General features: G+C 46.9%; 1 protein-coding gene across 4 annotated transcripts in view; it reads right to left on the reverse strand.

The window, feature by feature from the left end:
* The window catches only part of RYR3 (ryanodine receptor 3), a 551,722-nt gene that overhangs the window by 88,688 nt on the left and 449,690 nt on the right, over window positions 1-13,344 (reverse strand). For all 4 annotated transcript variants that reach the window (XM_082647182.1, XM_082647181.1, XM_082647183.1 and 1 more), the window contains exons 52-60: window positions 12,305-12,383; window positions 8,685-8,774; window positions 7,459-7,605; window positions 7,187-7,249; window positions 5,925-6,000; window positions 5,687-5,810; window positions 2,787-2,902; window positions 2,191-2,258; window positions 1,087-1,208 (exon numbers count right to left, since the gene is read on the reverse strand). In XM_082647182.1, coding sequence (XP_082503308.1) covers window positions 1,087-1,208; window positions 2,191-2,258; window positions 2,787-2,902; window positions 5,687-5,810; window positions 5,925-6,000; window positions 7,187-7,249; window positions 7,459-7,605; window positions 8,685-8,774; window positions 12,305-12,383 — 885 coding nt within the window. The remainder of the gene's footprint in view (window positions 1-1,086; window positions 1,209-2,190; window positions 2,259-2,786; window positions 2,903-5,686; window positions 5,811-5,924; window positions 6,001-7,186; window positions 7,250-7,458; window positions 7,606-8,684; window positions 8,775-12,304; window positions 12,384-13,344) is intronic.

Raw genomic sequence — 13,344 nt, forward strand, 5'->3', positions numbered from 1 at the left:
TTACAGTGTAGAGAAAATGGCACTCGATCTGGATAGAGATGGCTACGCTTTCATTCTTGCTCTAACTTACTACCTGGGTCACTTTAGGCACTGGAGTGAACCTGCCCAAACCTCAGTTTCCTCATCTGCAAAATGGAGATCATAACACACAGGTGGTTCCTGGAATTTAAAGCATTGTGGTGTTTCACAATGATATTTCCACAGGTGGGCAATAACTTGTGCATATCAAAAAATCGAGCTCACTGCTGAGCCATGCTGTGCTTGATAAATGTTAGCTAAATCCTAAAGTTGAATATCCTCCCAAAGATGGTGATATTCAATGGCTGGGCCCTTATAAAATATAAAGTACATTGTTCACCATCAGTGGATGCCAGGGAAAGGGCTGATAGACTGCCTTTACTGCAGTCCTTAACTCTTTGCCATTTAGAAGTCTAATCCATCCCTTGTCATTCGTAAATCAAATACAGAGAACCTGAGGCATAGTGGTACCCACTTGTAGCCTGACCATGAAGCACCTGCTTTGTTCTCAGCTCTGCTGAGGCATCCACGTGTCATGCCTAGTGGAATGAGAAGGGAAGCTGGTGCTTTTGATGAAAATTTGTTTCCTGTTAGGAATTTAAATTGAATTATGTCACTCTAGATTTCAAATCTCAGATCATCCACACCAAGACTTGTAAGATCTGATTCCTTAAAAAAAAGTTAAGCTTAAAAAGCCTGAGAAGAATGAGAATGAAAACAGTCTTAATCCGTTTCTTCTCAACGTTGTGTGTTTGCTTTTCCCAAGCTTCAGAATTACCTTCTCCTTTTTCTAAATGTTATTTCAGGATAGAAGCTGACCTGAGGATATAAGTTTCCCCCAAGCCCTACTGATACCCCCAAACAGTGCACCTCTCTCGGTTGCCAAAATAATATACAGATAAGTGTGAATAAAGTCACTTTCAAAACCAAGATGATAACCAAAACCTCTGAGCTACCCATCATCAGGCCACAGTTCATTTCTCCAAAAGATTCACCATTGAAGCCCCAGGAGTCTGGGGTTTTACATAAATCACGTGAGCACCGTGACCTTCCCTTCTGTAGACTCACCTGGCCACCATTTCTTTCTCCTTATGAGAGGCGTACCCGCTGCTGCTAAGGGGCTTCAGAGGGGACGAGAGGAAGTAGAGGCGGTGATTGGTAAAGTACTGGTCAACCAGTGGGAGAAGAACCTGAAAGATCACCAGAGATGAACTTCTAAGAGGCTGGCCAAAGCCCTTCCTCTGGTTCCTTTGAAAAAGTTCATCCTTAATGAGCAAAAAGACCCTGAACACAAAAAGACTCTGGTCCTGGAATTTCTAGGAAACTCTACCCTGGGAATCCCAGTTTCCAAAACATGTTTTTTCTTCTATGCCTATAACCAGAGGCCTTAGAAATATGTGAAGGGATAGGGCAGGACACTGACTAAGGGCCCAAAGAAATGCACATCCTGAATCAACATTTTCAGGGGCATCCTGTAGGACATCTGCACTCAGATGTGGCTTCTTGGGCGTGGCACCCAACAGAATATTGAAGGCATGGCCCAGCACTACTGGACTTGACCATCCTGTCTCTGCTTCTCAGAACATGGCTACCCCAAAGTCTCACTTGTATTTAGTCCTCTGAGTAGGGTTATGTGGCTGAGACAGCTCACTGGCACCCACATTCATTCTTCCCTTCTTTCTCTTAGCAGTAGAAATCCCCGTGTTTTATCTGGGCATGGGGTCACCCAGTTAAAGCATGCATTACACACCTCCCTTGCAGCTAGCTGAGGCTGAAATGAGTAAGCTCTAGCCACTTAATAAAACAACTTTTATTAAACTTTAGAACTTTAATAAAACAACAGCTTGCCCTCCGCTATCCTTCCCCCCTTTCTCACAGATGTGGTACAAGTGAGTCTGGACCACTGTCAGGGACCACATCTTAGGAGATGAGAGAGCATCAAGAGAGGAAGAACCCGAGTCCCTGGGTGACGGCGTAGAGCACAGCAGGCTGCTTACCTCCTCGGACCACCCACCTGCCTCAGGACCTTTCCACAACAGGGAAACCCACGTCCATCTCATCAAAGTCATTACTGGAGTTTTGGATATCTTTGTTGGATCTGCTTAACTTGTACCCTAAATTGTACAGATCCCAAGAAGAAGGTAATCCGGTTAAATGCAGAGAGTCACTTACTTTGGCAAAGAATTTGATCTCCTGGTCATGGGGAGACTTTTCAGTTTTCCCACTGCTGACAATGGTTTCTACAAAGACAAAAGTGACACAAAGTTGACCAGAGCTAAAGAAAACAAAGACAAAAAGAGTCACAGCATTAAAGAAACAGAGCAGCTTTTCGTCATGAAAAGGCCATTTGATTTTATAAAATATCTAATATTTTACAAAGTACTTTATAATTGTGAGGGTTGGTTATTTCTTCTAGGGTTTCACTACTCTTTTCTCTACTCTACTGATAAGAAGGCAGCTTCAGAGAGGTTGAGTCATATGCTCACAGGCATAAAACAAAATGATGGAAAACTTAGAGGAGGATGAGTTATGTGAAAAATGACAAATGATTCAATCAAACCCAGAAGGGAAACCAAAGACAAAACTGATTTTTTTTCAGTGCGTGTGTGTGTGAAATCTCAGCCACTGTGTCTTTCCCTAAACCATATGTTTCAAAGAATCATGAACAGCTACAGTATGAAAGCATCACTCTTCATAAAAGGAATATCTAATTCCTTTCGGTATTATGAGAAGCACACATTTTTCTGATATTTCACAATGATACTTACCCAAATGGGCAATAAACTCTTGAGCAGAATCAACATATTTCAGGATCTTCTTCAAAAACTTATAGGCAAACCTCTTTTCCATGGAGGAGGCATCCAGCCCCATATCCTTGATACCTCTAGATTGGAAATGGGTAAACCCCAGGGAGTAACAGAGATAACAATGTGACTTTGGTGCACAAGCAATTTTCTCCACGTCAACTCTGCTTTCCAAATGTTGATGGCTATGCTGGCTTAGCGACCTGACTCATCATTTGACTCATTTCCCCTTGCACTTGAAACCTGCCTCTGTGAGCATGCAACACCTGAGCGACAATAATTTCTAAAAAGATTTTTCAGAAAGATCTTTGTCATTCATTCAACAAATACTGAGCTGGGGATAAATCAGAGATGCAAACAAAGAATCCCTGCGCTCATGGAACTTACGTGCTTGCTATAAACAGGTACAAACGCTACATAAAACGAAATATAAATTATCTGGGGACTTCCTTGGTGGTGCAGTGGTTAAGAATCCGCCTGCCAGTGCAGGGGAAACAGGTTCAAGCCCTGGTCCGGGAAGATCCCACATGCCGCGGAGCAACTAAGCCCACGAGCCACAACTACTGAAGCCCGTGTGCCTAGACTAGCCCGTGCTCTGCGACAAGAGAAGCCATGGCAATGAGAAGCCTGCGCACCACAACGAAGAGCAGCCCCTGCTTGCCACAACTAGAGAAAGCCTGCGCGCAGCAACGAAGACCCCACGCAGCCAAAAATAAAATAAATAAATTTAAAAAATTATCTGGAATGCTGTAAGTTAATAAGTTTTGTGAAAAAAAAGAAAAACTAAAGCAAGATGAAAGGGCCCAAGAGTACCTGAAGTGGGGTTGAGCAGACTGTCGTGTTAAATCAGTGCTGGGCTTATTGGAAGGACGACACTGGAGTATAGGCTTGAAGGAGGTGAGCCATAGAGACATGAGGGGAGAGAGCTTTCCAGGCATAGGGAGCGGGGCTGCAAAGTTCCTGAGTGGGCACATGCATGCTGAGTTGAGGCCAGTGTGGAGGGATGGAAGTGAGCAGGCAGTCAGAGGGGCGTGGGGTGGGCAGTGGAGGCAACCGTCAGGGTGGGCCGTCCTTAGCATTTTGCTTTTGCTCTGAGATGGGAAGCTATTGAAAGTTTTGAGTAGAGGAAACGACATGATATGACTCACATTGTGACAGAATTACTCTAGTTGCTAGGATTAAAATTGACCGAGGGCAAGGACTGAAACAGGGGGCCCAGGAAGGAAGCCCTTTCAGCAACGGCAGTGACAGCACGAAGGGTGAGAAGTGGTCAGATTCCGGGTATCTTAAGGGAAGAGCCGTCAGGATTTCCTAAAGGATTGGATGTGGGTTGAGGGAAAAAGAGAGGAGTCAAGGTTTTTGGCTTGGGCATCGGGAAGAACAGGCTGTCGTCAAGTGATGGGGAAGTTGAGGATGGAGCAGGTCTGAGGCATGGGTAGCGGGAACCTAGGGTTTCTCCTTGGTGACAGGGATGTTACCGCCTTATCAGTACATCCAAGTGCCCACCACGGGCTCTGGCTCAGGGTAAACCACTACAAGGGTATGTTTGCTGAATTCAGTGGTCTTTTTCCTTTCCCCCCCGCTATTTCCTTGATTCCCTTCTTATAGTCAAGAGGAATTTTTCACTTCTGTGAGCAAGTTATTTATTGGCAAATCATAGTCTGCATGCATCTTGGTGTTAAGAACAGGATTAAAATGACGATGGGAGTCTTTCTTAAATGCTTCCCCAGAGGCTGTCTCCTGCTGCCTGACCTTTCTCACTCAACAATACAGCAAATAGGTTTTGTTATTTTTTCATATGAGCTACAACAGAAATATTTGTATAGATTTTTACTTAGGTTTCTGTCACTCAGTGGCAAAAATTCTGTAGGAAACTAAAAGAAGAAACAGCAGCTGGCTCAGCAGACATTTCTTTCAGGAGGAATGGCTTATCGAGGTGGGGACACTGCCTTGTTTTTCGTTCTACAAAGGACGCCGCAAGCACAGCCCATCACCGACACCTGACCAGCGGGGGAAACAGGTTCTACCTTTAAGACTTAAGCAGCCCAGACCATCCTCACCTAAAACATTTGTCTAGATGATTCTGACAAACATAAGTTTGAGAGAAAGTCTTAGGAAATCATGATTCATTCAGTCTCTCCAGTGGAGTTGCCATCTTTGTTCAAAGGTTGTTGATGTCACTCATCTTCCCTATTGTTATTATGGCATTTCATTAAATATCACGTAAAACAAAAAAACACAAGTGTGAAGAGAACTGGTGATTCTGTGAGAACTAAGCTGCATATTTTGCAAAGACCCGCGATTGTAAGTTTCCAAAAACAGCGTTTCTGAATTAGGTGTGAGACAACCGTAAAAGATAGGGAGGAAATTGAAAAAACAAACAAACAAACAAACAAACCCAGAATACTGCATTTACATTGTTTTGTATGTACCTTAATTCTCTTAACTGTACCTTAACTGCTCTTCAGCCCAACTTCAAGAGCTCTGAGGATGCATTATGAATGTGGTTTATAATTCCAATCAATAAAACAACCAACAAAGATGAGATCTGGGGGTCTATGGTACAAGATTTGTGAATGAATGCATGTGTGTTTGTTTTAATTAAAATTAAATGTTTAAGGTACAGATGTATAATTTGTCACGATTCTCTGCTGTAACTGATTTTTAGAAATTGATATCGACCAGTCTTATTTATGTCGGAAGAGAGGGCTTCACGCTCCAGAATAAACATCTATTCATTTCAAAAGACTCAACCGCTATCCTTACTCTGATCTGCTTTGCAGGCAGGTGATCAAATATCTAGAGCACGAGAGACCACACGAGCCTGCCCCTGGCCCGCTAACGTCACCTGGAAGACGACTTACCTGGAAACCACAATGCCGTTCACTTGGAGGAACTTAAACAGGTCCTGGGCCTTCTCCCGGTCCCTGAACTTTTCCTTGGCAGTCAAGGTGTCATAAGGTACCAAAAGAGGGTGACTGCCGCCACCTGGGGTCAGTAAAGTAAGAGATGACAAAATAGGTGGCTCTTCCTTTGCACTTCTGGGAAACACACCTGCCCCCCAGCTCACCTTCTGTAGGAGATGCTGTGAATCTAGCTCACCTTTGCTCTCCAGCTCCAGCTTCTTCTTCTTGGCCCAGATATTGTGATAGTTCTCAGCTATCACCTCCACCATCCCCTGTGTCCCACCAGGGAGATGACAGTCAGAGAGAAAGCAAGCAAGAAAAATGGGTTCACATCTGCCCCGCTGTTGCAGGCAGCCTCGGGAACAGAGCACCACCAAACGCTAATGGCACATTGCTGAGTGTCTCCCATCATTAATTAGTCTTTGCTTATGCACCCCGTTAGTTTTATATCTTCCCATACACACAGAAAACAATTTCTAATTCTGTCCTTTTCTGGTAACTTATTATCTTGGCAGTTTGATGCATTTCTGAGAAACACACATTTCCACTGGAAACTGCGTTCTGGTGGCACTCCATTTGTCACAGGAGTGAAGTATTTTACTCCTGACCTGAGATAGGGAGCTGGGAGTGGGGGGGGGGTCAAGCAAAACTCTAGGATCCCCGAAAGCCTTTAGCTTTGCAAACTAAAAATAATCACGTGTTGGAGAAAACTGCCGCACATAAGATTTCTCAAATAGAATGCATCATTATAAGGTTCATAAAATAGTGACCCGGAATGAAGGGTGTACTTTGGAAAGAAACTTTCTTTAAGGTCCAAAGCGTTGGTCTGATGGACTCTCTAAGGAGTAACGGCCTCAGGCTGGGGCCGGTCACGGTCACTGACATGTGCACAGGGGAGGAATGGGGGTGAGGAAGCTTAAGCCTTTAATTTCATCCTCTTGGGTGTAAGTCCCTAAATCCTACAATGATGACTTGTCTGTACCACCAAGGGCAACTCAAGTGAATCCACCACGGGATATGCGATTGTCCTCAAGGTTGGGGGGCCCGGTGTGAGCAGTCCAGCAGCCCAACCCAGGGGCCACCTTGTACATTTTCTCCTAGTTGTTAATAGCTTTGTTACTAGTTATTTCTCCTGGCTGTTATAAGTTCTGTTTTGGGTTTTTGTACAGTAATTTGCTGTTCGATCTTCCTTCTATTGAGTCATGACCTGCTATGACGTCTCCAGAAGAAGCGCAAAGCCTCACCTTCTCAGACTGTTGGTTAATTCTGCTGAGACTGTGTCAGATGAGTGGCCTCTGCTCGTTGTGACCCTCTCTAATTTTGATATTTCAGTGGTGATATGTTTTAGGCATTCTTCCCCCTCACCCCTTTCTAGAACATTCTTTGGAGGGCAATATGTCCTGCACTTGAGGGGTTTTAGAAAGTCCGTTACGCTGTTCTGAAAGTATCAACACTGACCTGGAGCTCTCTGGAGAGCACAACATTGGAGAGATCCAGGGGAGCAGGGCTGTAGCTGTTGCCCTAGGAAAGCAAAGGCAGAATCACTGGGTTTCCCGTTACTTGCCTTATTCTCACCAGCATCCCTGACTTCAGTGGCCAAAGATATGTCCCGAAAGATTCCCAGGGCTCACTGGTGGTGGGCCTCATCTCTGATACCCTGGGGATAGCTTTCCCAGATTCTCCATGGGTTCCATTGGCCTAGTGTTGGCCTCTGGGCGTGATGGTCATACCTGGCTGGCCTGGGACACGCTTCGAAGCTTCTCATTTTCCCGCTGTTGAAATAGGGCTTCTCCCTCTTTGGTCCTCTCTACCGTCCAGCCCACAGCCAGCATGGTTTTCAGGGACTCTCTGGCAGGCCAGCGATAAATTTCCTTCTCCTAGAAGAACATTGGAGCAGAAGAGCTGTGCAGGGCACGCCCCAGCACTGTGGCTGGCTTGTCTCCCGGAAGAGAGGTCCTCCCGCAGTGGAGGGGGGCTAAGCGGCTCCAGCTTCCTCTCACTGGGTCAGAATACCCTCTGCAGCATCCCGTCTGAAACACGTCATCCGTCTTTCTGAGGTTTTTAAGTATAGGACCCCACAGTCTCCTGCTTTTAGAGGGAATGTGCCAGACATATCCACAGTTTGTGGAGAAAGCAGAACGAGAACAGGAGAATGACTTCTTCCCTCCCCCCACCCCCCAGCGCTGCCACCTCTGCCTCCTCTGTGCCCCGTCCACTGCACAAGCATCGCCAGCCCTGGACCCACCCCTTTCTCTCCAGAGTGACTTCTGTTCTCCAGTAGGTATTTAAGATGGGACACGTCAAAATGCATTTGCACAAAGCTCTCCTCCGAGCATGGGAAATAGACATTCTTAGATTTAGAATTCTCTTTCGAGCCACGCACAATTTTATAACTGGTCAATATGCACATAAAGATACACATGTCATCCTTTACCTGTGACACTCGGTCTAAAGCCTGCAAGGAACTCTTACTGATCGCAAGATAGGAATTCAGAGTTGAGTTGAACCAAATCTCATAACTTAAAAAAAACACAAACAAACCGAGAGACCTGTCCACGTTTCCCTGGGGACTCTCTCCTCTATTCTTTTTATCCGTCACGATTGGAAGTCCTTTCTATCTGAATGTTCTCCAACAATGCAAGTCCACCCGCCCCCTGCAACAATCTAACAGAAGCCCTTCCTAGTTCAGTTACAAGTGAAACACAAATGCGTTTTGGCCCAGCCTCTAAGTGCTGATTGGTGCTTCTCTCTCCAATGGGCTTTCAGAACCAAATAGCAGAATGGGAGGCTGGGTTCTCAGAAACCAGTCTTGAGGCTGTGGCCCATGGGCCAGCTCCTGAGGAGTCTGCCGAGTCCTGGAAAGTCTCTGAGGAACTGGATGGTGAATGTGCCCTCGACCCCTCTGCCATCTGATATAATTCCCAGGGGAGGGAAATTAGCATGGCCTGGTCCTTACCTTCTCTGTTAACGTCTTGAAAGGCCTGATCAATGGATGGGTCTTCACATTTTCATCCAGGGAAATTCCATATTTCCATCCATTCTGACTCTGTAGAAATGTTCTCAGTTCAAATATCCTTGGCACCCAGAGAGCCCTGCTATGTGACCCACATCCCAGCTTCAATTTTCACTGAACAAATAAAATAATGGAACGTGACAGAGCTTGGAAATTTCCCTCCAAAACGTCTAACGGATCCTTTAGGGCTGTCAGGCTCTCTGCCCCCTGAATTTTGAACCCTGCTCCTTTATTTCTTCTCATTTTAGTTGCTGTCCCCTCCACTTACTCGCTTGTGTTTCAGGCCCACCAGACAGAAGCATGCTTCAAAAGACCCGAGAACAATGCTTTTCAGAACCATGTGTCCCAATCACAGGCAAGGACAGATGTCAAGGCTGAACGCTTGTGAGTATTGGACCTACTGGCCACGGCGTGCAGGAGGCTGCTCTGGTTTGCACCCCTTGCCCGCCAATCCCACAGCAAAGCTCTAGCAAGGCATGTTTCTAGAATCATAGAGGTTTAAGAATTTCAAAAGTCATGCAACAAACATCGGTGGAATGCCTATGACAGTAGGTGCCAAACTCTGTCCCAGGGATGGTGGATACAGAGATAAATAAGGCTCTGCTTTCCATAACCTCGCAGCCCGAAGACTTCCGGTGGCTCTTTCTCAGCCTCTGCCAATGTCCCCTCGTCAATGTGGCTGTTTCTCAAGTTTCTGTCTCTTCTCAAGGAACACTGTCCCTGCGGGATATAATCTAGGCCCATGGTCCCTAAGTGGATTAATCCCAAATCAGCGTTTCCAGCCCAGATCTCTCTCCTAACTTCCAGACCTATTTAAGCTCTGCTTGGATGGCCATAGGTACCTCTCAACAGGTCTGAAACAGCACCTGGAATTTCACTTCTCTCAGTGGCCCTTCCTCTCAGGTTCCCTGTATCTCCGTGAACAGCACTAGCTTACATGCACTTTTCAAGCTGGAAGTGTGGGACTCTTCCTTCTCTGCACTCTCTCATGTGTGTTCAACCTCCCAGACCTATTGGTCCGCCCCTCCTCCGCTTTCCTGCCAGTGCTCTAGCTCAGGCCGCCGTCAGCTGTCACCTGGATTACTGCAACGGCTTCCTGTGCGGTCTCCCGTCTCCAGTCTTGCTGTCTCTCACGGATTCCATTTTCTACACCACTGTCAAGTGGTTTTTATAAAATACCCTGCTCAGGGCACTCTGCTGCTTTAAAAATTTCTGATTCCCAGCTGCCATCATGGTAAAAATCCAAATTCTTTCTGGCTTCTACTGCTGCAGCGAAGATCTTGTTGGCCCTCTAGGCTCATGTCCTGCCTTTCTTCCCCTGCCCTACTCCGTGACCCCAATGTGTCGAACCAAGCTCCCCTAAAGCCACCACACTCTCTTGCTTCTCGGGGTCTGCACCCACTGCTTCCATGGCCTGCAGTGCACTTGCTCCCCTGTGCCTGAACAATGGCCCCTCATTCACCACACCCTGTAGGTGTCAGCAGCTCGAGGAAGCGTTCCCGGACCCTCCCTATTGGGTTGGGGTCTCTTCCTGTGTGCTCTCACCCCGTGCTCATGCCCATCACAGCATGGTACAACCTGTTTAATGGCTGCTTTACTTGGTTTCTCCCACCGATTGTGGGGTCCTTGAGGACAGGGGAAAATACTCTTTTCCTGTCAGATTATCAATGCCCACCTGGCAAGGGTGAGCAAACTTGAAGCTTCCAGGCTAGTGGATGGGAGAGATTCATCAAATACCACGCCAGTAAATGCAGAGTTGGTAACTGGTATATATAAATGTCTAACTGTTGCAAATCCAACTATACAAGACTGCTATAAAAATACTGGGAAGGAAAAGAGCAAGGTGCTAAGAGGGCCTATATCTGAGAAATCTGGGAAAGAGGCGTCCTAGGAATTCACACTTGAACAGATTTTGAAGGAGGAATTGGTGAATGGTGTTTTCACACATGTGAGTGCAGATGGGTACCTGGCTCAGACAGGGGGCAGATTCAGGCATATGCAGAGAGAGAGAGAGAGAGAGAGAGAGAGAGAGAGAGAGAGAGAGAGAGAGAGAGAGAGAGAGAGAGAGAGGGAGAGTGTGTGTGTGTGTGTGTGTGTGTGTGTGTGTATGCGCACGCGCGTGAGAGAGAGAGAGAGAGAGAGAGAACGAGCCTAAATGAAGGGGATATGGCTGGAGGGCAGAGGGTGAAGGGAGAGATGAGGCTAGAGATGGTAGCAGAGATTAAGCAGTGCCTATCAGGCCATATTAAGGATTTTGACGTTTACATGAAAAGAGTTGGAAGTTATTAAGGGATTTTAACAAGGAGAAGGGGCTGGGTTGGAGAACTTGACCCATTTGGGAGAATCTGACCAAATTTGCACACTGAAACCATCACTTGCCTGTAGCGTGAAGAACGGACTGGAGAAAGTGCATGTGGGCAGACTAGTTAGAAGGTTATCACATTGTCTGGGTGAAAGATGAGAGCAGCTTGGACAAAAACCATGGCATGGGCACAGAGAGAACCATTCACATTCAAAAGTGACAAGGAGGTAAAATGCACATGGCTTAGGGATGGATTGGAGATTGCGATGGATTCATGTGCCGTCATCGGCTGCTTTTGTGCTACACCAGCAGACGTGAGTAGTTGCAGTGGAGACTGTCCGGCCCACAAAGCCTAAAATGTTTACTCTCTGGCCCTTTACAGAAAAAGCATGCCAACCTCTGCTCTAGAATCATGAGTATTAGCCCATTCTACAGATACAACGATTGGAGTCATCATGAGCTCTCAACAGGGGTTCAGGAGAGAATCAGAGCAGAGGCTGAGCCAGGGCTTCAAGCTGTCCCTCATCCAGGGTGCATCCAGGCAGGTGGTTGCTGCGGCCTTGCTGTGGAGACAGGTCCACCGTTACGGGCTGTAAGCTGCCTCTGGGCAAAGGCCCAGTGCTTAACTGGCTGCCCACAGGACTCCGAGATGTCTTTGGCATTCCTCCCCATGTGCCTGCCAGCATTAAAGGGCTGACAGAGCAATTAAACTTATTAGCAGCCTGACCTCATGTGGTGAAGAATTTTAAACACCAGCTGGACAGGCTTACTGATAAGGGAGAGTCTGGAAGTTCCAGCACTGCCCACCACAGGAAGCCGCGTGTCCTCCCTAGAATAAAATTCAGCTTGCTGGCAAAATGCAAGGGTAAAGCTTTCCATTCAATTTTCCCTTTTTCCGACACTACGTTCAAAGGAAACATTTAATAAAAGCCTCCGGCCCCACGTTAAGCCTTTATGTCAAACACACGCAAGCACGTGCTTGGGCGCCGACTCCAGGAAATGCAACGTGAAGACAGACATGAACACTCCCAAAAGCGATCGTTTTCTTGAGAGACACAAAAAGCCGCATCAGCAACTGCCCCGCCCATTTCTCCGATCTCCACCAACCCTGGGAAACTGCCGCTCAGAAATAACGAATGCCGTTGGCATGGCGAGTCTGTCGCTTAGACAAGTCAGGCAGACTTCCAGGATTGGACCCTTTCATGTTCTTGGGCGGCTGTTTTTTTCCCCTGACAGTTATGGGTTGGATGAGGATCCCTACCTTATCACAGGCCCATTTATCATGTGAGTGCTCAGCATACTTGGTGACGATGTATTCCAATTTTTCAGGCAAGGAGAAACTGTGAAATGAGGGGAAAAATAAAATTACAACCTCCCCAAGCACTTCAGTCACGTGTGCCGAAAAGATGGCCAGAGCTAACGGCCATCAGAAGTGGCATGTGATCAACCAGTTAACCCCAAATCTGAAGGTGGACCCCAGATGCAGTGACCTTCCTGAGCTCAAAGCATGTCCAGGACTAGGTCGCAGACACACCCACGGCTAATCAGAGGGCGTCTCTGCAGCAGCCTCTGCTTCACAGGTGGCCTCCCTCCAGCTGCTCTGGGTTCCCTTGGCTCCTGGGCCACAACTGTCCGGGTTAGACCGTGAGAATCCCTTCATCCAAAGACACTGTCCTGCCATCTCACAACTCCGATCTGCGGATGGCAGAAGTGGGTAGCTACAGGACCAAATGATCCAAAATAGTGCTTGTCTACCTTTTGGGGTGTGGTGATTCATGTTTAAATACTGAAATCATGGCAACCCAGTAGGCACACCTGTCAGTTCTGTTAGCCCTGCAGCTTTTGCCCCTTCTGTTTGGCAATACGCCTCCACTTCGCTTTAAGGAATAAGTCTTCCTGACTTGCGTGCAGGCTTATGTGAACTGTCTCTGAGGAGTGGCTCTGATGAGGCCAGTCAGACTCACTCTTCCTGGAATTTGAATCTTTTTTTTTGTTTTTGGCTGCATTGCACGGCTTGTAGGATCTCAGTTCCCCGACCAGGGATTGAACCTGGGCCACAGCAGTGAAAGCACTGAATCCTAACCACTAGACCACCAGGGAACTTGGAATGTGAATCCTCAGTTGAGTGAGACCAGGACAGCAAACTCTTCAGGGTGACTCATCCAATGTGGACACCTGGAGAATGTCCATCTGGTCACTCTGCCTTAGTTCCTGCCCTGGCTGAGGCCTGGGCAGTCAGCCTTTCACTAGGTTTTAATAATGACCCCACATCCTTGCAATAAGGCCCTTTTCTGTTTAAGT

Source organism: Grampus griseus (assembly GCF_964374135.1).
Source record: "Grampus griseus genome assembly, chromosome: 2".
In the NCBI taxonomy this organism is placed as follows: Eukaryota; Metazoa; Chordata; class Mammalia; order Artiodactyla; family Delphinidae; genus Grampus; species Grampus griseus.